The sequence below is a fragment of the Dermacentor variabilis genome, chromosome 2, assembly GCF_050947875.1.
Source record: "Dermacentor variabilis isolate Ectoservices chromosome 2, ASM5094787v1, whole genome shotgun sequence".
Lineage (NCBI taxonomy): Eukaryota > Metazoa > Arthropoda > Arachnida > Ixodida > Ixodidae > Dermacentor > Dermacentor variabilis.
In genome coordinates, this window is record NC_134569.1 from 71,589,888 (window position 1) to 71,614,940 (window position 25,053).

The following is a 25,053-nucleotide window of genomic DNA, read 5'->3' on the forward strand; positions in this document are numbered from 1 at the left end:
GAGATTTCCAGAGTACAGTCAACAACCAGTTTTCCAGATGCCCGATTTTTCTAACTTGCCCGATAATTTGCATGGCTTTTCAGCGCCATCACATACCCCATAGAGTCAATGTATAAGAATGTCTTAAATTCGGGATGCAAGAACACTTCGCCGACCGCTATTTCAGACTTTTTGTCGTAACTGCAGGTCCGAAACGGCATTAATCAAAGCCACCACCGCCGCCATTTCGATTATCTCACCGCCTCGAACCGGTGCTCTAGCACACAGATCCGCTAGTAGCCGTAACCACCACCGTGGCAACACCTTGCCTAGCTGCTTCTACGTTTGCTAATAAGCTTCTTGCCGTGTGGTGCCATGTTTTTTGTTGAAAGAATTCACCGCTGGGGGGAGGGGGGGGTCAGCAATGGAACCGACTCCACCATTGTAATCCTCCAGATTGGCTTCGAAGCTCAGAAATCATAATGTGTTGCATAATGCCCGTTTTTGAAAGTCAGCATAGCCTCAGCAAAGCAATGTTAGGCGGTGAAGCATATGCCAACTATTGCTGTGAAGCTTAACACGCATGGAAGGGGCAATTGTCACGAAACACTGTATGTATTCCTTAATTATAAATGTGTGCATCCCCATCTCCTGTCGCACTATGAGCACTGACATGCGTAATAAGTTTACTGGCAGGCCTTTAGAGCTTTTTCGCATGGGCCTGTGGTGATTTGAGCCCTTAAGGGCACTTAGACATGCATTCATTTTTTCAGACTGCCCGATTTTTCGGACATTTTCGCGGCCCTTAGGGAGTCGGAAAAATCAGACGTCTGTACAACTGACCAAGAGGGTGCTTCAAATGGTCCGTGGGGTGAACGCGTGGTAGAAGGAGGACGAGAACAGAAAGGATCCATGCATTGAGGATTGAACGGGAAAGGAAGCGTGCCGCTGCCTCTTTGAAGAAGCTTGAGCTCAAAAAACGAAGTGTTGGCTGACGCCGAGATGCAAGTGTCCGTCATCCTAACGAAAATAAATTTTAAAGCAGCGTAACCCAACACTGAGGTGTTGTGTACGGGCTGAGAATATGTCAGGACAGTTGAGGTAAATTTCCACCTGCTGAGAGAGAATCTTAGTTGTGACAAAGTTCAGACTTCATACGAATGAGCTTGCTATCAATTGATAGAAATAGGTCATATTCGAAAATATTTGCTTTTGTATGCATTTCCTTTTCATTGGTATTTGAAAATGTTCGACTCAATAAGGAATGAGGTTTGCCATTATATAAAATGTATTTTATTTGTTGTGCATTTTACTAACAGTTTGCTTCTGTTTTCTTTTTGAATAAAATAAACATTGCACCTTACTATTCAAACTATATTAAATCAGTTTTCGTTTCAAAATGCTTACTAGCGAGTGACAGCATCAGGCCACATGGTGTCAGCCCGTCTTGGCATATAGCAAAGTTCTGTCTCATTCAAAAAATTTTGCAAAGGCACTCAGGGAAAACTTGGAAAACTCAGGGAATTTGAAAATGTCAACTTGGTAGACACCCTGTTTTTCCCGTCGTCTGCTGACAGATGGTGCTGTGTTTAAGTGTTTTGTCTTGCATTCTTGACGTGAGTAATGTCTTATGAAGATGACAAAGCTGTTTCGACTGATCATAATGTTGGTGTGCTTCGTTCTGTTCCGGCGTCACTGCGTTTAAAAGACCAGGAAAATTAGGTACTGGGTGTTGCCTTTGTGTCCTTGTATTCATGGTCTGTCTTGTCGTACAGAATATAGCGTACTGTCTGCAACAACTTTTTCATCGGGATGTCTCGGTTTAGTCTCGTCATTGTAAAGCAGACAGTAGTGCGAAACAGGCGGCCCGGCTGAACTGGACGTGTGTATGAACAGAGTGGTCGGGCGGGTCTGCATGGCACCAGTTTCCTGTGCATACGTCACTGTAGGGGCCACTCGTATTGCTCTCCTCCGCTCGCGGTGAGCCGAAAAAAATCAGCCTAGGACCGATCCCTCTCGTGGTGCATGCTGTGCCGCTATTGCAGCTTGGGCATTATGGTGTGATGCAGAAATGACGACCTTGCATTTGAGAGAGAGTGAAATTTCCACTGCATTCTTTTTTTTCCTTTGTGCGCGCCATTGAGGGGTCTCTCCTAAGCTTTTCCCCTGTGGCGTGGTCAGAGCAATGCTGGTCGGAGGAGCCATAGCGTGATTTTGGCGCGCTGCTGAGAACGTTGTCGGAGCATGGTATGTTCGAATTAACCATTGAACATGCTAGCACGTTCGAATTACCGGCCTTTTTCGCCCATTGGAATACACATAGCTTTGACGGTATCACAGCATCAGTTCGAAAAAAAAACAAAAGTTCAAATTAAGCATGTTCTAATTAATCAGATTTGACTGTGTCATCTTAGTGCTGCAATTGTTAAAGCAACGAAGTGTAGTCTTCCAACTCTGACAGTTATACCACATACATGTTGGCTTGGCTACTGTTATTCATCACATTTTTGGCAAAAATATTGTCGCCATGGGATAGTATATTGGCTTCTCCTGAGCTGATTTTTACACCTGTGGCCACAGGTACATTGCAATACTTCGCACACTGCCAGCTGCTGTGTTCTGTTTTTAAAAAATGACATCAATCACATTACTGCATCGCATTGACAAAGGTGTGCTGTGCGTGGTGTAAAGACAGGTGGGGCAAACGAGCTGGTGTTAACTTTTTTTTCCTAAGGGTTTTGCGCCCAGCATATCTAACTGTTATATCCAGTAATGTGGCATGAGACCATTGCGGTAAGGGGTTTACTTTACCATAGAACCCGCACAAAAGTCAACAGTGAACAACTGCCCATTGTTACGTCCAAGCTGTGGACGTCTCCTACCTCACAGGAGTACCAACCACCACAAGTTCAAGCTTAGTGAGCCGCAAGGCTGCATCAGCCAATGCCTTGCAAAATCTAGCGCGCTGCTGTGTGCGCACTCAGGCCGTAAGAGGGAGGCACTACACACGCAAGAAAGCATAAGAAACCATTTGTCTCCGGTGACACCCAACACTGCACAAATGCCTGGTCCACGGCATTCTATGTGAAATTTCAGCATTGTTCGCGGCATGTAGCGATGTAATACTTAGGAGACACGATCGTAAGCAAGCATTGTATGCGTGTTGCTTATCAGCTCAAGATGGCCAGGCTTAGTGAGGAGCCTTATCAAGGAGCTTTTGTGGGCTGATTATGTTGTGAAAGACAATGATAATTTTTTTTTCTCTCCTTTTTCTCTATTTCATTTGCGTGAAGCTGACTGATCATTTAGACGATTGGTCACTGATCTGTTCCTTGTCAGAAATTGTAAAAGACTTTTCAGCAGTAAATAAATTGGTATTAACCCTTTGACAGTCAATGACGTAAATATACGGCACCACGAATAAGTCTGAAAATAGTCGATGCCGTATATGTTCGGCGCCGTCTGTACGTTTAAAAAGTGCGCCGATTTCCTAACTTTTTCTTTTCTGTCATGTGCTGCCACTATGTGGGGATACAGGGAATTTTTTTCGCACGCCTCCCTCTCTCAGTTTTCGTTGCATGGTTTGTTTTAGCGCTAGTTTGCTCCCGCGCGTCTATATACTACCGCTCGCGCATTGGCGTGCGCACGGGCGGGCGGCTGTTTGGATTTTGTTTCGCAGCCGGTTTTGGCTTCTTGCATTTGTGAAACTGATAGCTATCTCGTACCTAAACGCTCAGAGGGTGACCGCTTGTTTCTCGCTTGTTTAGTGCTCACAGGGGTGCGTATAGGAAAGATGCCGTCGTGCATGCGTTTCCATTTCTTTTCTTTATTTTAAGACTAATTGCCCTAGCTGGTTGGCGATAAGATGAAGATTAGCAGAAGTTGGTCACACGTGTTGCTTTTTTTGATGGGCACACAACCAAACAGTTTTCTTGAGTGCGTGTACCTACGCAGTACGATTACACTATGAACGTACGTATTATTGTAGGAGCGGAAACATTTGAGGCTTGCGAAACATTCTCGTCTGCGGATTTTCAAAGCCTTGAACTATGTGCATAAAAATGCATCAAATTTTTTATTCTGATAAGCTTATTTCCTTTTTTATTGTTGTTATTCATGAATGAAGAGTGTATATATACCAATGCAAAATATTTTTTTCTCACTTTACGGTCACCCTAGAAAAATTACGGTAATTTTTTTTTCGAAATAAGTCCCTAAGAAGAATCAGAATCTGCAATAAAAAGAAATCAACCCTGGGCGGTCGCATGTGGTGAAAAAAATCTACCCTCAAAGGGTTAATGCAATGTTGCGAGGTGCTCAGTAAAGGCACATTACTTTGCTGTGCCCATTTTATATCTTACTAAGCACATACTTGATGTGATTCTTGACCTTTTATTGAAATGAAATGTTGCAGATTTTTAAATTGTTGCTGTGTTGTTTTTTTTTTTCGTTACCAGATGATGATTGGCCTTGTAGACAAGTACTTGAAGACGCAGATTGTGGAATGTTCTGCCGTGGCTAACTGGGTCTTCTCCAAAGATCTGGCACCTGAATTCATGAGGTAAGTCATGCGTTCAGTTAGAGAGCAGTTCTGTGTGACCTGAAAAGACACCAATAATTTGTCTTATAGATTAATTAAAAAATGCTAAGGTCTTTCAGTGCTTCTAGCTGGCCCTGGAACTTCCACAGAAGGTTGATGTGCAGACAGAAGTTGCCACCAGAGGCACCACATAGCCATAAGGGCAATGATTGACCACATATAAAACCAGTTTAGCAAACACTTGAGAAAAATTGCCTCATTGCTAAGTACAGAGGAATCTCGATAAATAGATCTCGCCTAAACGGAACTGCCTCCTAAATGGAACACCATCCTCACAATTGGTTGGTTTTTTAGTCGTGCAATTGTATTCAGCTTTGTCTCTTAGTAAATGGAACTCCTGATAAATGGAACCAATTTCCCTGGTCCCTTGAGGTTCCGTTTCAAGAGAGCACTGTACAGTCAAGGACCAATTTTTTGTATGCCTGATGTTTTGGGTATGCCCAACAATTCAGGCTCCTTCATGGCACTGCAGTCAGGTATATCTTACGCGGTCAAACATATCCAATGTATTGCGGTAAAGCATACCAAGAATGTAAATGGGCGACTGTCAGGGGACACAGTATGTCTTTCATTATACATAGTTTTAATTGATGTTATCGTGGCCTGCATCATAGTTAGTGTACTAATAGGTTAAGAAACTGCGCAAATAAGAAAAGTAACAGCACAATAACAGAACAGGTGCGTCTTGCATCGAGCTTCAATTTGATAACAGTGATAACCCAGTGAAAAGCAGTCTCTGTCAATAAGCAATACAGTCAAACGCACTTATAACAATACTGGTTTTAACAATATATCGGTTATAACAATGAGAAGCTGCTGCACCATCAACTTTTGTATGTTTTTCCATGGTGAAATAACACCGCTTATTACAATGTGGTGATGCCACATTATCGGTTATAACAATGAAGTATGGCTGCTGGGTGCCCAAGCCAAAAGGTAGTGAGATGCAATATCCCTGAAAAAATGAAAATGGGAAATTCGATCCGCTGCACGATGGCCCGCTGCTCAAACAGCCGCTGCATGCTCATTTTCCAGCCTTCTTCATGCGCCTCTCTCCCGTCGCGCTTCCACCCCTCCGAACACGAATGGGCTACATCGATAGCTCAACGCCGCGAGACCCTCAGAAACACGAATGAATCGTGCCAACTGCACTGCTTGCATGTGCTCGCTGGCTCCCCATTCAGCGCAGTTCTGCAAGCACCTTAAATGCTCATGTTCATCTTTGTTGGTTGTGTTGAAATCCTTCCTTGTCACGTGGTTTCTCAGCCTCGTTTGACTCACCACGGAAACACAAAAGGTGGCTGATCCACCTGCTGATCATCGGCAATGCACGAAGTTGCCGATGAAAAGAAAGCACACGGCTATACATTTGGAAACTAATACCCCTCTCTCACGGGCACCCGCAAACTCCATTTAACTCCTTCATCTTTACATGAAGGAAGTTACGCTTCGTGTCACGCAGTCCCTCTTGTGCCATGGAAGTTAAATGGAGATTTTGGCAAAGGGAGTTTGACAATGACCATTATAGCTGGATGGAGTACTCTCATTCCCAGATAGCTACAAATTGTTAGCTACAATTGTCATAACTGGCTCACTTAAACATTTTATCATTACATAGTCTTCTTTTTTTCCCCCTCAGTTTACACGCCGCGTAATGGCAGTTTTTAATTTGTTTTTAAGGACATAGCTCCTGTGCCCTCCACACCAATGCTTTGCCATGCCGCATGGGGAAATGTCGTTCCGCCATTTCGTTTGTTTATCTGCTTCATCACTCATCTTGAAGTAAGTGAGCTCGCCGCGAACACATGCATGCACACAATTACACAGCATGCAATCACAACTCGAAGCATGCCGGTTGAATGTGACCCTCGCTTCCCACACACGAAAGCAAGAGCACAATGGGGCCAGCATCGCTTTGAACTTCGCTTTGCTTGGAAAGCAAGTCTTGCGGTAACATACAGCAAAGTCTCTCGCTGTGATTTTATTAGATTACATATTCCATTTAAAGAACACTACTTTTAACGGTGACTGTATATGTGAGCAGTTACATGCAAAAGTAAGCACAGCAGCGCTGTTTCTGTCCCATGCGGCGCCCATCGATAGCTCGCAATGTGCCGTGTAGCATGGCCACAACTCCATTGTTGTAGATCTCCATTAAGGAGTTTCATGTCAATGGAGTTCACGGGTGCCTGTGTGACGGGTGTAAATGCTTCTAACTGACGAGGCGATCGTCGCGTTTGTGCCTGCATCGGATAGTGACGGCAGCAATGGCAGCGATCTCACGGTAAGGCAGGCTGCCTCAACATCGTCCTCACAGGAGGCCCGGCAGATGATTCAGTCCCTCCAGGGCTTTATTTATGCGAGGAATCTTCCGCTGCACTACGTGGAGCACTTGGTGGATGCCTTGAAGCAGGATGTTGGCAAGCTTCCTGTAAAGCATGCATGGCTGACAGAGATAGGCGTTTGTCATGCAAGCCAGTTAGAAGTATGTGGCAGGATGCTTGTGGCAATCTCACCTCACCATTTCTTCTGGATTTGTCAAGCTGACAGGCTGCCGCGGCAACCTTCTCGCATTTTTTAAAAGACCCCTTTTGGCACCACCAAAGCAATGCCCCGCCGGTGCTCGCATATCGCTTGCAACCCGTGACCCCTCTTTGCAGTTTTCATAGGAGTGCTATCCTTTTAACATCGACAGCCACGGCTTGTTACATGTGATCGGAGTGCGCAGGAAGCAGTTAAACGAGTGAACAGAATTAGCAGCCTGATGGAGGGAGGTGGTGGGAAGGGGCACTGGCCTCCCCGCCATTCTAGATTTCTCACATCAGCTCTGCCATCCCCCTATTTTGATTTTTTCATGATATCCGGTTATAATAATTATCGATTATAACAGTAGAACTTTCATGGCACTTGAATATTGTTATAAGTGGGTTCTTCAACTGTCCATTGTACTGGGATCTCATATGGTGCACTGATGCCTTCGTGGCAGCCATGTTTGGGAACCAGCATGGGGAAAAACTGTATTTGTGATGTTACATGAGCGCTATCTATACATGCCGTTTCCTGTCACAGTATGGGCACTGATACGTCTAATAAGTATACTGGCAGGCCTACAGCGCCATTTCGGACGTGCCTGTGGCAATTTGAGCACTTGGGAGCAGTGAAAATCCTGCAATAATTTTTTTGAACTACCAGATTCCTTGGACGTTTTTGCACCACTGAGGGAGTTTAAAAAATTTTGAAGTTGACTTTCAAAATAGTGGACGTTGACTGTATGTTTTCAACAGGCTTTTAGTGGGATCACAACTGCATTGCTTATACAATAGAACTTCGTTCACACATGTTGGGAAAAAGCGCAAGGAAAAATTTACTTACCAGGAAAACAAGATCCGAATCACTATAAAATTTGACAGACTCAATTGTAGTTATCTACATAATGTAAAACATTGCACGAATTGTTGCAACATGAGGCACTGATGCAAGCCAGCCTGGTGGGGCACAAGTGGCCTGACATGCATGTTGTCATATTTGCGACTTTGGCAAGCTTACGTCTGCACTCTTTGTATTCGACTTGGGTCAGCAGCTTCCTTGGGTGGCACATTTTGGCGGAAAGTTTTGACATGCTTATTTGAGCGTGAATCGTGCAGCATGAGACGCCAACGTGTGTCCGACTGGTGGGGCCCAAGTAAACCGAGACGCACATTGTTGTTTTCCTATTGCATAGTGCTTTAAGACGGTGATGTAAAACGAAACGAAATTGCACCGGTAGAAGATGCCAGAATGCAATGCCTACCATGCCGCCAGAGCAAAACAGGATGCTCACTTTGCATTCCCTGCAAAAGGTAACTGCAGAACGTTTGGGTTCTCGCGTACTAAAAGTGTGCAGTACACTTCCAATAGCACTATACCCCACATGCTGTGCACCAGATAGATGAATTAAGGTGCTTATTGCAATAGGGTCGGCGGCAATAGCTGTGGATGCGGCATGCAACGACCTGTGAGGGAATTTGCTGGTACCAGAATAGGAAACTGAGTGCACGCCAGCGCTTTCATGTGAGATGAACGGGCGAGTATTGCGGGGAAGCTACTCCAGCAATAGTTTTCAATTGTGGGAGCCTTGTGCCTTTTCTTGTGTACACATGACCTAGCGGCCGAAAAACATATACAGTCGCACTTTGGCAATGTATTGAATGTTGGTACCAGAAGATGATGTTTTCCAGTAACATATGAACTAGTATTAAAGAAGCGTAATTGTTTTGGGTAATTTTTTGTGTTCTCATTCCCAAATGTTGGCGCCGGTAAATTGTGCATAATGGGGCATCATATCATTGAGATTATGCTGGTTACACACGCAGCTCTTTATGTTGTTTAACTAAGAAATCAGTAAAAATATGATCAACATTATAATATGCACATTACGTGGACATTCTCCTTACGAGAGTACCTACATTAGGAACGTTGCTGAACCTGTTTGTGATGGGAGTCTGACGGGGCGGTTTTTATAAATCATAATTTCGTGTAAATGTGCGCAGCCTTCTGCCATCTTTCAGTTTAAAATAATGTGTTCTGTAAGGCACAGTGGCATCTTGTTGATAAAATCTTCAAAGGGAACGGAAAATAAAACTTATAATCCTAAAATCATAACATTTAACAAAAACTTCAATATGTATGAAAAAGGGCATACTCAATTATTAACTTAGTAGCAAGGGTGCGTGTGGCACCAAGTGATATTACACTGCCTAACACATTATGCAGAGCAGCATCACTCAGCACTAGATGAACCGCAGCCAATGCATTTTTATTCAGCAACGTTGAAATAGCTCGTCAGTTTACACTGAACTTCTTTCTTTTTGATGTGCGTAACAAGTTTTTCTGGAAGTTAAAAAAAGGAAGCTGCCGTTTTCTTACTTGGCCGAGCAGTTGTGCAGTGCCAGTTGGTGCGGCAGCGCTTTACCGTGGTCGGTGCGCCACGTGCATTTTTCTTCCAGTGGGGCTGGAGCTTATAATGTTGTTCATGGGTCGTTGGAACAGTATTTAAGCTTGTACGCAAGAATATAAAGCTATGAGCTTTAGAAATACCAGTAAAAATGCTCTTCTGCAGTCATGTTAGCCCATTTCAGGTGAAAATGCAATTGTATTAACCGTATGAAAACACCTTGCTCCTGTGGAACGTTGACTGGGAAAAGGAAAAGAAGCGTAGTATTCCCAGAAGTGCATTATGCAGAATTATATAAATGAGATTCTACTGTATTCAGCTAAACATGTACAGTCTTCTTCAGCTTGCTTCTGCTGGTGCCACATTTGGAAACGTTGGTCAACTGTGCAAAGGCATCTGCAAAAATTCACCTCTGAAGTTTGACACTACCTGCCCTTCTGCAGCATGCTTCTGTGCTGTTGCGTTGGGCAGCGCACGGAACTCCCCATAGGGCTGGTTAGACAGCAATTTCATGACCAATGGAAGTATTGAAGGACTCTGGTCGCACTGAGAGAGCAAGAATATATAATTGTACGTGGAAGCTCGCTCCTTTAGTCTAAAAGCCCCTTTTGTTTCGTCTCGGATATATACGTGGTAAAGTGTATTTCATTCAGGGCCAATTCAATGCTATATTTGGGATATATTGCACCATATTAACTTTAAAATGGGAAAAAATAAAGAGGTCATGTTTTTTTTTTTTTTTTTTTGACATTCACAAGCACTTTCTGCGATCCGTGCAATTTTTTATGTGACCATCTTCCGACTCAGAGCATCAAGAGCCGTCAAGCGTGTAGCCACAAACAAAAAGTGTTCTCTTATTGCTTCCTGTGGCTTGTGTTTCGAGATTTAATTTTCAGATTTACATCTTTACTATACTTACGTCTTACTAATCAATTTTTTACGTTCAGCCTTTGATAATTCGTAAGGGCTCGAGTGAAGCTCAGCAACACTAAGCAGTATTCATTCCTGAATATATCAGTGTCTTGCAGTGCGGTTATAGAAAGTTTGTCTTCAAAAATTAACTTGTAATGAATTATGCTACTAAAGGTGACATTTACATACACTTGAACCTCGTTATGAAGTTGAAGGGGAAGCCAAATTTATTGTTTTGTCCATTACTTTATACCATTTACTGCAGTGTATGCCCAGTGGTATGCGCAACTTTAACATGCAAAGAAGGCTAGGACTGCGCGGACCGCCGAACCGCTGCGCAGCCTGCAATGAAAATTAAATAAAACAACAAAAGGCTCTCTGGTGTGTACAACATGTGACATTTTAGAACCAACACGACAGCCAGTATGACAGCTTCCTTATGTTCCAGTGTGATGACCTTTCGCTTCCGCTTTCCACTTTGCTGGCTCATAATGTTGTGAAGCTTGTCGAAGTATGCAGCCGACAGACAGCTAGGCATGGCTTCCAATATTAGCATCTCGAGTGTGCTTAGCTTTGCCAGCTGTGTACCGCAGCGAGATAGGTGCAATAAGATGAAGAGGTGCTGCTTTTGCGCAGCCACGTGTGGTGGTGAGAAAGACCATTGTTGCTCGACGGTGTATTCAATACGGGAATTTTGAACTGCCCTGCCAAACAAGTGCAGAACCCGGGAGAAATTGCTATGCCCGGTGCGCAACGGTCGATATTTTTGGTTTCAGAGATGAATGTAGTTTGTTATATCCATTGGCAGAACAATTCTACTTCATTCAAACGAGCCTTAAGATGCATGGATCCTTATTGGTATTTCAGCGGAATGGCATTTACCTTGTTATATCCATTATTTCGTTATACCCTGTTTCGTAATAACAAGGTTCAAGTGTATTAGGTTTCAGATCATTTTTGTTGCTTGCTTAACCCTTTCAGGGTCAATGACGTAAAAGTACGACACCGCGAACAAGTCCAAAATGGTCGATGCCGTATATTTACGGCGCCGTATGTGCATTTAAAAAGCGCACCAATTTCCTAACTTTTTCTTTCTTGGCATGTGCTGCCGCTATGTAGGAATACAGGGAATCTTTTTCTTGCACCTCCCTCTCGGTTTTCGTTGCATGGTTTGCTTTAGAGCTAGTTTGCTCTGACGCGTCTATATGCTACCGCTCGCACATTGGCGCTTGCGCTGGTGGCGGTTTGGGTTTTGTTCACGGGCGGTTTCGGCTTTTTGGGCTCACAAAACTGATGGCTACCTCGTTACCAATCGTTCAAAGGGTGACCGTTTCTCGCTCGTTTAATGCTCACAGGGGTGCGCATAGGAAGGATACCACCGTGCATGCGTTTCCTTTTCTTTTCCTTTCTTTCTTCCTTTCTATTTATTTTGGGGGGGGGGGAGGGGGGTTGTGTGCAAGAACTAATTACCTCTGGTTGGCGATCAGATGAAGATTAGTGGAAGTTTGTAACACGTTTTGCTTTTTTGACGCACACACAACCACACAGTTTTCTTGAGTGCGCTCACCTACGCAGTTCGATTACGCTATAGACGTAAGTATTAGTGTAAGAGCAGGAACATTTGGGACTTGCAAAATATTCTCGTGCGCATTTTCTAAGCCTCGAACTGTGTGTATAACAATGCATCAAATTTTTAATTCCTATAAGTTTATTTCCTTTTTTATTGTTATTCATAAATAAATAGTATACATATACCAATGCAGAATATATTTTTCTCACTTTACGGTCACCCTAGAAGAATTACGGTAAATTTTTTTGAAATAGGTTCCTAAAAAAAATGGAATCTGCAATAAAAAAAATCGACCCTGGGTGGTCGCATATGACAAAAAAAAATCGACCCTGAACGGGTTAAGTGAAGTCATACCATAAGAGGTATAACTTTAGATGCAACATGACTCCATCATGTCGTACTGGAGGAATTGAGGTGGAAACATGTCCATAAATGAGAGGCATAATTTTATATTAGGTGCATAACTAGAGTGGTGTTTTAAACAATGACAAAACTTGTGTTCACTTTTGCACGTGTTCTCATGCCAAAGAGCTCTGAACCTATACCAAACAAAAAAAAGACATGTGGAAGCGCTGCTTCAGCCAACACTTGTCTGCTTTCTGAAATCAGGCCAGCATCAGGAACAAGAGAGCCACCGCATTTTTTTCAGCATTCAGTCTCAGTGCAAGTACTTTGGCCTGATATAGAGTACCCTATATATCTGGTGGCATTTGAGGCTGCTTTCTAAGGTTGCATGGAAGTGCAGTTTCTTTCTTAGTCATGGATCCTGCAAATGTTCTTGCACTGGAGGCTGCGAACACAATGTGGTAGTACATGTCTGAAATTTATTGTTTCTTTGTTTCGCCCTCATTTTGTTTCTTTCTTTTCCTCTAGGCCCTATGTTTGGGAGATCTTGCACCTCACTATACGAAAGATGATCAAGCACGTTCGAAAGTTGGAGTCAGAACTAGAAGACGCCAAAAGCAAGCTCAGCAAGGTTGTACTTTCAACATTGAGTGTTTGCATTTATGCTGTCAGGCAGAAATTCTTGTAGCACCTTGTGGTCTCATTCAGATTGTAGTATCTTTCTTGACCCTGTACATCATCACCTGTGCATCATCACCTTCTTAGAATCCTGTAATTTCCTCACATAAACTGCCAACATTATATATTACTTAGGATATGCAGCATATTCTCATAAATGATTTAAGCATAGGGGTGACATGTTAACATGGGCATATATAAGTATGCATAGGGGGAGGGAGGGGGTTAGCTGCGTAAGTGCGGGCAGCAGTGCTAGTGGTGACATCTTCCAATGTTGATCATCAATCGCAGTGCACTAGAAATGATCTTTCTTGTGTTGTGCAACTCTTTGTTTCAAAAAAGAAAAGGCGGAAAATAGTGTCACATAGTAGTGACGGTGAATAATACAGCAGCAAATCTGTGAATGACGAAACTGAATTTTATTTGGTGAACTTGTGCCCACAAAGGCAAGTTACGCTCAAAGCACAGCGATAGCAGTGAACACGGTGGGCGATCGTCGAAATCTGATCTGCCGGTCAAGCGCATTGGCCTTTATACATGAGCCATTGAAGGTTCCAGAGTAATCGCTCGTGCTCGCGTGTCTTCCAGAAATTTCTACACAATGTGCGTCGCACATGCAATCAATATGCAATCAGGTTACACAAGCTTCGGTGACAGCAGACAGCAGAAAGATAATATTTGTTAGAAGGTGAAAAGCAGTTACCCGAAAGAGATAAACAAGTACACGTGTCAATAGCTTTTCTTTTTTCACTGCTGACGTGCAGGCCAGCATTGGAATGTAGTCACTGATAACAACTAAAGTTTAGCATGCTTTGGTTAAACAAAGCATCACAAGTTGTCACCACCAGTGCCGATTTGCACTTGTTAAACACCTTCTCGTACTATGTTGGAACTCTGTGAGAAAGACACCACTGATTAAAACAGGTTTAAAGGCCCGTTCACACTACTACAAAAATTCGGCCAACGAAGCAGATTCGCTCGCCAGAAAAAAGAGAGCATGTTCTCATTTGTTGACGCACGCATCGGCAGATCCGCCGCCGCTTCTCCTTTTTCCGCGACGACAGCAAGATCTCGCAGCAGTTTCTTTTTTGGTTTCACGACTTCGTGAGCGAGACGAAAGTTCATGTGAGTGCCTTCCGTTCGCGGGCTTTTGTTGCGTCTGCTTGGATTGCGCTGTTGCTGGGCTTTCAGCTGCGAGATACTGAGCACAGCATGATGCGAGCTTTTCAGAAGACGAGGAAATGTCGGGAGAAGCAGAAATTGTCACGATACTCCTCTGCAACTCAATGATGGCTATGCTTCAAGAGCTGCGACGGCCTGAGCAACCAAGATCGCGGCGGTGGCGGTGGCGGCGGTATGTCCGCCTGTCCTTGCAGGAGCGGGATAGGTTGGGACAGGCTGGACAGGTTGTCAAGTAGAATGAAGCGAATTGATGGACTGTTCGCTTTCAATCACGCTCTTTCGAGCCGTTCAGCATAGCACTTCCGATAATTTTTAACGGCTATTTACTGTGCTCTATTGCAATACTCGTCCACTGTTATTTCTTTGGCTGACCACAAAACAACCACCGTTGCCCGCGGCAATAATTGCTGGGCATCGGCTGTCGCCGTAGATCATAAATCGTTAGAAACACTTTACACTCACCGTTGTAGCACAGAAAAGTTTCTGTTGTAACACTGCGCTACTCTCGCGGTGCCATCAGTGTCACGTGTGCATGCCTGCGCAGGCATTCCAACGGCGCACGAGCTCAGCATGCACGTCAAAAACGCAACTTCCGGCGGCGGCGAAAGCGGAAAAAATGGGTCCTGGACCGATTGCCTTCATCGCGCCGCTTTCCACCCTCCTTGGCGTCAAAAGTGGCCGAATCCGCTTCGCTCGCCGGATATTTCGTGTAGTGTGAACAGGCCTTAAGTGGCAACCTTGAGCAAGTGGATTGTCAACAATTGCTGTAAGGAATTGTAAGGATGATGGACATTGGCTTAGTGTGGTGCTGTTCAGATACATAGAAAAGCTGCCTGTGGTTGCCTATGCTTGTTGTAGCACTCTTTATTGGCCATTTTTTTTTCATGGGCACCGCCATGTTGCTTAGGCAGGGGCCCCACCTATGGGCAGTCGGCATGCTGGCTTGGCAGAGTGCTTTGTGTTGTATGCCAGGTATATGCTCGGCTGCAGTTTCTAGCAGTTGTTTATGCGTTGCGCGGTCTATTTATTATCACGTGGCATCTTCCATGTGAGAGAGGGTTCTGTGGGACATACTGAAGCGATTTAAGTCATTGTGGATGGAATTTCTACACCATTGAGGCGGACAGACCACCTCTCACGCTGTGTGCGCACGTGTTTGAGCCCACAAATGCCTCGGGGAACAGTTTTATATATCAGAATTCATTTCAATAATGTGACCTCTCTGCAGCTTTCTTGCACTAGTTCTAAGCTGCAGCTTAGCAGCAATGAGTAGTTCAGAAACATGACAATCTCAACAGTGTAGGTACTGTTCTGCTTGGCAGGAAGTGTTGCTGTTTACTTTGACAGGCGTTCAAATTGTTATCTGTAGATACATTGAGTGACTACCTAGTTTGTTAGACGAGGTTTCTGCCCACAAATGAAGTAGCTTTGGTTAGTAATAATAGTATAACGTACAGTGTGAATTACACTTGTCGAGTGGTCAAGTGACCGACCATCTGTAGTCCACGTGAGCAGCCCAAGCAGTGGTAAATGCTTGGCTGTAGATCTGTTTCTTCTATATAGCACATGGTCCAAGCGTGTGGCATGACCATGCGAGGTTTTATTCCGACAATAGCACATATTTTCTTTTTCTCATGAAGGAAGAGGATGGAAACCAGTTTTTTTTTTTTTCAGCCTTGTATTTCCTGTCTTCTATGAGGCACTCACTCGTCTTATGGACATTGTACCCTCACAAATAGACGTTGGACTTTTTTTAAGCAATCCCCTTCAGGTATTGCTGCTTTACAGGGAAGAAAGACAATGCCATAGCACAAAGCTTATATGTGTCATGCTAGTTTACCAACCGTAGTGATCATTGTGTTTACTAATGCCTTCGGCCTCATACAGAAGGCTAGCATAGACACAGCATAGTGATTTCAAGTTTACTTGACTTGAAATGCATTAGAATGATGCCGATGACTTACACAAATATTTCATGACAATTGGTGTTAAATTAACAGTGTTAAATTCAGCAAGGGCCAAAGAAATAAGAGAAAAATAGCAAGCAGTATTAGTAAATTACCTTTATGAAATATCAGAAAAGCTAATCTTGCCACATGAGAGAAGGATTGCTAAGCCATAAAAGATGGAAAAACTAAAAGCAGATGATGCCGCTTTCAGGTTCCTGCATCACTCAGCAGTGACGTCATGAATTTAGACAGCACCTCTCTGAGGCCTTATTAATTTTTTATTCATAAAGATGAACTACATTGCATTCTACAAAAGCCAAAGACTGAATTTGCCAAGCTTCAATAATTTTTACTGCTCTACAATGGCCTAAATAAGGGAAAATACCTCAGAATCTATGACATTACACTGACGTACTCCATCTCAAAAGGAAAAAAAAATATTGAAGCATGGCCTTCAGTTTCTCTTATAGTGAATGGCCTCTTAGCACGAAATCGTCTAAGATAGCGTTTTGAAAGAATACGATATTAGTCAGAACTGACTTTGTGTATTGGGTGCTAGCCCCAATTTTTAGCCTGTTAACGTATTTGAGTACTTGACATTCCACTATGTTCAAAGGGTAAACCTTCTAAAGTGTTTTCAGTGGACAAATATTGCACTGTAAACTGTGTTGTGTGTAAACCTTCTAAAGCATGTCAGTGATTAGGGGGATCTTACAAATGAAATCAAGAAATAATAGAATGAAGGTGATAGATGATTCCTGATTAAATATGCAAAATATAGTAATGGTGGCTCCAAACGGAACATGATTTGAATACAGTCACCAGCCACTTATTCAGACACACATAATTTTGGCAGTTTCACGGCACCGCCTTTCGCTCCATTGACTGGCCAAGTCACATGTGAGAATATGTGTGTGCAGCAACACATCGTCCAACTTTACTGGCCACTTGTGGAGCGCAGACACTTCTTTCCTGGGGAATCCGCTCTTTTGCACTTCCAATTATTCTGACTTCTAGGTGGTCCATACTATATTGAAATTGCTGACAAATTATTGTTCAATGATTGTAGTTTAATGATACTTGAACACAGCACGAGCCTTTCAGGGAGCCATAAGTCAACAGGATAAGCAAGTATATCTTCATACTCAATCACCGTTATTTTCGCAGGCTATTCACTCACTCATGCTCAGGTGCACACACTCACATTACTACCCGATTCCACTCGTACTACCAACACTCACTTGCATTTAGTCGCATCAATTCACACTTACAGGCACCCAGTCATGCTCATACTCTGGTATGCTCCCACTCACTGGCACTGATTTGCAAACATACACCTTCTCACGCTTGCATACAGTCACCACCTGCATTGATACTGGCCTATTAGAAAGACTATAATGATGTCATTTCGTCCCTTTTCATTTTTTTCTTCACCCTTTTATTTTTGTCACACTCTTCTTTCCGTCTTCCCTTTTCCTTCCCCTAATGCAGGTTAGCAAACCGGAGGTTTTAACTCTGGGTAACGCCCCTGCCTTTCTCTCATTTGCATCTCTCTCTCCCACTCAAAATCATTCATACTCGTATTAACTGGCACTCATTCCTGTTCATGCTCATGCCCACTCAAACTCACCGGCACTCGCTCTCAAACATACTCATGTCCACTCACACCCTTCGTCACCCACTAACATTCCACCTGTGAAGTGAGAGTGCAGCGAGTGAGTATGCCAACCTGGGTGTGCAGGGAGCATTATGCTGGGTGGCTTTATATTTTTTATTAGCTGAGTTGGGGAGATGACTGGCAGATAATCCCTTTAATTTGGTCCCTTTAATTGTCCCTTTAATTTGGTCCCAAAAGAGATTAACTGATGATTACGATACTCGGAATTCCGAAATTTGAGCATTTCGTGTTTGACAGTGGCCGCCAGGGACCTCCGCCCACTCATCCAGCAAACGCTGCAAACAGCATGATAGCCGGTCAGGTGGCTTCCGCTTCGTCACCGGCGCCTTCGTGCTGTGCTTGCCGCACTAGTTTTTCACGAGCGCTGTTATCAAAGGATGCCTGAGAGTAAGAGTCATGCTTCCCTCACCCTCTTTATTCTCGGCGCGAGCGAGCGGTGGCAATTTTCCCAACATTCAGTTAGTTAGTCAGTTAGCAAGTTAGTCAGCTAGTTGACTAGTTTCATATTTTTGAATTTTGGCACATATTGGGTTGGTGCTTGTTTTCGTTTATGCATCTCTCAAGATCAAAGCACTGTCTGTTTCTTATGGTAAGCATTTGTCATGTGCTAGCCCACAATTTAGCCTGCTTTAAATAGAGATTGATGAATGACTAATAAACTTCAGCAACAAATGACTGTCAAAATAATCGAACAAATCGTTTGTGGCAACCATGCGAACTTGATTGCGGCTGCCTTAATGAAAATAAAGAAGCTATGCAAAGAAAGGTAAACCTAAAGCAATGTCAGAGTAACCTATTTACTTGGCATGGTAATATATGTGTAGAAAGTGTGAAGGTCTGTGATGTACAAACTTTAATTTAAAAGAAGCTGCATCAGCGCAAGCAAGAAAATCCGATTTTCGCTTGGTAGCTGGTGTTGAAGCAAAGCTTTGCAGTTTTTCTTGAGCCTTCTTCACTTTCTGTAAATCATCGGGCTGCATTAGTTTTGCTGGAATGGTGCACGAACACCGGCTGCTGCCAGAACAGCTTTCATCTACTAAGCCTATTCTGCTGTCATGGGAGGAGGCTTTGGCGGTGCTCGACATGGGTAGCATCTTCCAAAGCTACTGCGCACTTTCAAAAGTTTAACACCCTTCGTTTCTTCTTCTGTTCACTGAATTTATGGCCTGTAGCAAACTGAATTTCACATTGTTTCGGGTCGAGTTTTGCACGCCCGAGCAGACGGCAGCAAAAGTTTGCCAATGGCATGACGTCTTTATGGTCACTTGTCTCAGTCGACGAATGGAATTACGCATCGCGACAGCTTTTTCACTGGCTTTTTCTTCATACCCATTCAGCGCACAGAGTAGCAGTGGCACGAAAACTAAATGAGAAGCGTGGCTCTTTGAAACGAGACCAAGATGGCTGCGATTGGAAACTTAGAACAGCAACTGCGCGTCAGAGAAAGGCCCATTTTTGTGCTTTCATCAATAAAAATACAGCTCGCCGACGTCATATAAAATGCCACTAAGACCCAATTGTTGGTTCAAGATGTGTGAAAATTTCTGAGATAACGCATCAGACACTGTAGAATCCAAAAATAATGTTTTCAAAAAAGGGATTTCTTGGTCTCTAGTACCCCCATGTCCCCTCTTAAATTTAAGTCTTGTACCTATATGTTGCAGAACTTCATGTATTTATATATGGAATGCATTGGAGATCTATATTCTTTACCACCAAATGAGTGGAGTGACACTTTTTCGCAATAAGCAGTCACAGGGCATCAGTAGCGCTCAGCAACCAAAGCACAGCTATGTCACATACTCCAAACAAAAAAGTGTATAAATGATTACATGATTTGACATAACCTCACATCCATTAGTTGTAATATATGCAGTAGTTTTTCAGTAGAAACTGTCTCAGATCAAAACCATCTGCACTTCAATACGTGTATAAGCTTGCATCCGCAAGCTGTAGTTGTAATATATGGAGTATTTATTCCGTAGAAAGTGTCTCAGATCAAAACCAATTACTCTGCAAAACATGCAGAGCCAGACTTTCATGACCGCACTGTTGTGTAGCTTCCACAGCATTGCCTGCTATATATGAAACGAAGTATGTATTGTCTAACATGCAAAAAGTTGAGCTACACTGCTGATGTGCCTGAAGGGAAATATTTGTGTACATCACATGCAGGGTGACTCGGCCGATAAGGACCATCCCACGGACGATATGGTCGAGAGGATGGAAGAGAAGCTTGAAGCGACTCAAAGTGACCTCAAGAACCTCTTTCTCATCATATTTCAGGTATGGTGGGGCCGAGTTTCTTTTTCACTGTTGGAGTTGTGTGCATCCTTTTTACTTGTAGTAAGCAAGTTCTGTGTGTATACTGTTATGGCTACTCAACGAAGAAAAACGGGATATGGCCTGTGGAGTTGAGTTGGAACTCGGCAGGCCATTAGTGTTTTGTCAGAACTCAGCAACTTACATTCGAGGTCACAGTTCTCTCTAATGTTGCAACAAGCTAGCATAGGCGAAACTGGAACTGGTGGCCGCAGCGATATCTGGTTTTAGAAAATTTTTGAACAGGATGCAAATGGAATCTGTTTCAGCACAGGCTGTTTGCACTAGGCAAACACAATGCAGCATTTCTCTCCTATCTTATCACACCTCTGTCTCTCTGCGGCACGTAGCTGGTGGAGTTAAGCACACCTTCTGGCATTGCAGTCTAGGAGGCCATGCCTAGCTGCACCGCGCCAGTGCCTCCACTTCTCCCTCACACTGCAGCGCACCGCGCTGGCTGACATAGTTAGGTGCAACCTCCAAGATTGCGTAAAAGCAGTACGAGATGACCAAGCCAAGCTGGCGCACTCACACAGCAGGGCCACAGCAGGGCCGCAGCAGCTGCCGGGACACAAGAGAGCGGTGGATCAGAAAGTTTCACTTTCACAGGCCGAATGTGTCTGCATATACGGTTGACAGTAGGGCAACTTTTTTTTTTACCTACACTGGCTACACAACTGTAGGTAGTGTAGGAATTTGCAATTTTTTTAACTGCTGTAGTAAAAGTGTAGCTCTGCCCACCTATATGAAGCCATTCTTTATAGCAGTATTGTAGCATGAAAACTACACTTTCTGCACCTCAGTTTCGATGTGTAGGTAGCAGACAACAAACAGGCTTGCATTGCAAATGCCTGGCGCCATTTTGTCTCTGATGTTGGCACTAATGTGGCGACTATAGTGAAGGTTCACTGCAGGGACGAGCAGCGAAGTGCTGGTGTGTGACCGTGTGTCAGAGACGGTCACAGAGGAAGGTGAGCTAATTCTCCAAGAAGACAAAATTATCTTACATACAGATGGTGCAGGCTGTTTCAGGCTCCATGCTGTATTATATCCATAAAGAATTCTTCGTGCACTCTGCATTCACAATGTACTGTATTTAGCTGCAGTTGGTCTATATTTGTTACGGAAAGGAAACTCGTATATTAGGCTCTAGTTTCAGGCAAGGGCATATATGCACCCACTAAATGCGAAGTCAGGCAAAGTACAAAGTCAGGCGCTTTTCGTCTGCTTATGCAAAAGAGGATACACAGAGGATGCTCTGATTGGCTGTAGCCTAGCCATCCAAATGCAGTACATGACATAATAGCGTCTGCCTGGCACCACACTCGCCTGCACGAGCCTGCATGAAGTGTAGGTAAAAAAAAAAGCCCTAGTGTTTCTGGTCTTGTGCCAAGCACTGTCAATCATTTGCTTCGAAAGGTTCACAAAATCTTGTGAAAGTGAAACTATCTTCAAAAGCCATGGATGCTGCCCAACACCATCCAACCTGCATATTCGGCACGCCATGTTCTGCATGAGCTGCATGCTGCCCGATTTACTTCATTCACATCGTAGACAGCTAGCTGTTCTCTTTGGCTACGTTGCTGTTTCACCGGTTTCACAACAATATGAGCGAGCCAAGTGGAAAGCAAGAGCAAAAGACCATCACATTGGGACAGATAGAGGCTATTGTAAAGGCTGTCGTGTCAGGTGCTAAAAAGTTGCGGGGTAGTTTCTATTGTTTTATTAAAATTCCCCCATATACGCGGCTGCGTAGCAAATCAGCGGGCTGCAGAGCCGCAGTCGTCTTTGCATGTGCAAATTTGCACACACCATTGGGTCTATACCGCATTAAAGGCCAGCAGTCAATATAACGAAGTAATGGATATAATGAGAGAGGTCCCATTACAGTCTTTGAACTCGGGACCTTCTCCTGTATAATATTTCCTTGTACTGTATCTTGTATATTAATAATAAAATCTCATTCAATTCAAATTGCGGCTTCCCCTTCAACTACGTCATACGTAACGAGGTTTGACTTAGCACTATGTTGTTTATTTAGCGTTCCTCCTGCAACACTCTCAGGTAAGATTTGCAGTTTGTTCTAAATAAATAAAATTAATGTCTACCAAGCCTTCGTTCTGCACTTTGGGTCAAAACTATGCGTATTTCATGGCAGATTCTGTAGGTGAATATCTCCAACTAGTGGTAGTGTCAGATTCATACTGAGAGGACATGCCTTGAGCACAGACCAACTTCAATTCTGCTAATGCACCTTATGTCCCAAGGGAATAATTGAAGTTTGTTTAATTAGTTTTAAGACATTAACTAGCTACTCAATGACTGTTGTACTTTTCTGATGTCCATCAGCACGAATAAGGTAGGTGTCATTGAATGTTTTTAAGAATTGCCTAAACCTTTGCTGAAACACCAACTGTACTGTAATCAGTTGTGGTTTCCGCATGATATTGATAATAAACATTGTTGCCGTTCTTGCAGAGATTCATCATGACTTTGACCGAGCACATTGGCCAGTGTGAAGTTGAAGGCACGAACTTCCAGACATATTGGTTTCGTTGGACGCTGGGTCGCCTGCAAGAAGTATTTTTCCAGGTACAGTTACTCAAGGGGAAATTTATTTGTTCCAAGCTCCTTGCAGAAATTAAAACCCATGGATTGTACTACATGCATGACTGTAGTAGGTATGATGGTGGTAGGTATGTAGTAGGTATAAGTGCTGTAGTCAGGTATGAGAATTGGTCCCTACTTTACCAGTCATGTGTAACCAAGGGACTCAGCTCATCAGACGCATCACTACTACACCGTATCTGTAGGCTGTCGGTGCAAATTCTGGTATGGCGACATGAGATTGGACTTTCAGCCTCACCAATTGCCACCATTATGGGGACATGCAACATTATTTGTTAGACTGCCCAGCGTTCATTGAAGAGCAAGAGACTGCTTGAAGGGTTGAAATGTAGAACTGTTTTGTGCATGACCACTGAGAATTAGTCTTCCCACACAGGCAAGGTGGCTACCAACTGGGAAGACCGGGAAAACCAGGAATTCTCAGGGATTCTGAATAGTCTGGAAATACTCAGGGAAAACTGAGGGAATTTGTGCTTCTATCAGGGAAAATAAGCTCTAATCTTATTGAAAGGGAATGAAAGTCGTGCTAATGCTGGCTTTGAGTAACAGAGAGGGATTGTAAAGAATAGTCTTTGACGCTGTGTTGTCAGCTGGAAGAGTTGCCAGTGTACAGTTGACAGGTTTTGCGGACGCCCAAATTTTGTGACATGTCCTATAATTCAGACGGTTTCGCGGCATCACCACGTGCCCCATAGGTCAGTGTATAGAAACGTCTGAAATTTCGGATGCAAGAACCCTTCACCATCCAATTTTCAGGACTTTTTGCTGTGACCGCAGGTCCGAAATGGCAGTAATCGAAGCCACCGCCACCGCCATTTTGTTTGATTGTCGCGCCGCCTCAAACCGGCGCTCTCGCACGCAGATACGCTGAGAGCTGTAGCAAACACCGCGGGAATGCTAAGCCTAGCTGCTTCGACGTTTTCTATTAAGCTTCTTGCTGTTTGGTGCTATGGTTTTCTTTGAAAGACTTTGCCGTTGTCAGCAATAACACCGATTCTGCCTTTGTAATCCTCGCGATTGGCTTCGAAGCTCTAAAAGCATGGCGTGTTGCACAATGCCAGTTTTTGAAAGTCAGCTTCGCCTCGATACAAGAATGTGACGCAGTGAAGCATGTGCAAAGTATTGCGGTGAAGCTTAAGCGCAGAAAGAGACAATTGTCACTGGATGCTGTATGTATTAATTACTATACTCGTGTGCACACGCGGTCTCCTGTCACATTACGAGCACCGATATACCTAATAAGTGTACTGGCAGTCATTCTGAGCATTCTTCGGACATGACTGCTGCAATTTGAGTCCCTTGGGGGCAGTAAGAAACATGCATTCATTTTTTCTGATTGGCCGATTTTTTTTTTTGACGTTTTCGCGTCCCCTATGGAGTCCGAAAAATCGGGCGTTGACTTTACAACTGTCCAAGAGGATGCTTCACATGGTCAGTGGGGTGAATGCGTGCTGGAAGGAGGGTGAGCATAGGAAAGACCGACGCATTGGGGGATGAACGACAAAGGAAGTGTGCCGCCGCTTCTTTGAAAGAGCTTGAGCTGAGAAAACGAAGTGTTGGCTGACGCTGAGATGCAGGTGCCCCTCATCAAACCAAAATAAACTTTAAAGTGGGGAGACACAACACTGAGGCGTTGTGCACTGGAAGCGAGTGTGTCAGGACAGTTGAGGTTGACTATCCAGCTGCTGAGAGAGAATCTCAATTGTGACAAAGTTCGGGCCTCATACCAATGAGCTTGCCATCAGCTGATAGAAATAGCTCATAGTTGAAAATATTTGCTTCTGTATGCACCTCTTTTTATTCATACTTATTCATACTTGAAAATGTTTGACTCAAATTGCAATGGGCTTTACCATTTTATTTTTTTCAATAATAATTTATTCGCTGTGCATTTTACTAAGCCTTCCCTTCTGTTTTCTTTTTGAATAATATAAGCACTACTCATTACTATTCAAACTGGATTAAGTCATTTTTTTTTCATTTTTAACATGTTTACTAGAGAGTGGCAGCATCGGGTGACATGATGTCAGCCCATCTTGGCATAATACAAAGTTCAGTATCACTCAGGAAATTTTGCGAAGGCACTCAGGGAAAACCTGGAAAACTCAGGGAATTTGTACATGTCAACTTGGTAGACACCCTGACAGAGACATTGGGTTTTCAGGAGGCAGGTGTTCTGCCTTCTATTGAAAAGGACACTAACGGCAAATATTAAGTCAATGTGGACTGGTTAGTACCATTCCAGAAACCTCGCAGTGCTTGTTTCGTGCCAAGAAA

At 43.6% G+C, this 25,053-nt stretch overlaps 1 protein-coding gene across 2 annotated transcripts in view; it reads left to right on the forward strand.

The window, feature by feature from the left end:
* Cbp80 (Nuclear cap-binding protein subunit 1) overlaps positions 1-25,053 on the forward strand; it is a 93,131-nt gene that overhangs the window by 66,013 nt on the left and 2,065 nt on the right. For both annotated transcript variants that reach the window (XM_075680897.1, XM_075680898.1), the window contains exons 20-23: positions 4,437-4,540; positions 12,868-12,970; positions 20,002-20,112; positions 22,627-22,740. In XM_075680897.1, the coding sequence (XP_075537012.1) occupies positions 4,437-4,540; positions 12,868-12,970; positions 20,002-20,112; positions 22,627-22,740 (432 nt within the window). The remainder of the gene's footprint in view (positions 1-4,436; positions 4,541-12,867; positions 12,971-20,001; positions 20,113-22,626; positions 22,741-25,053) is intronic.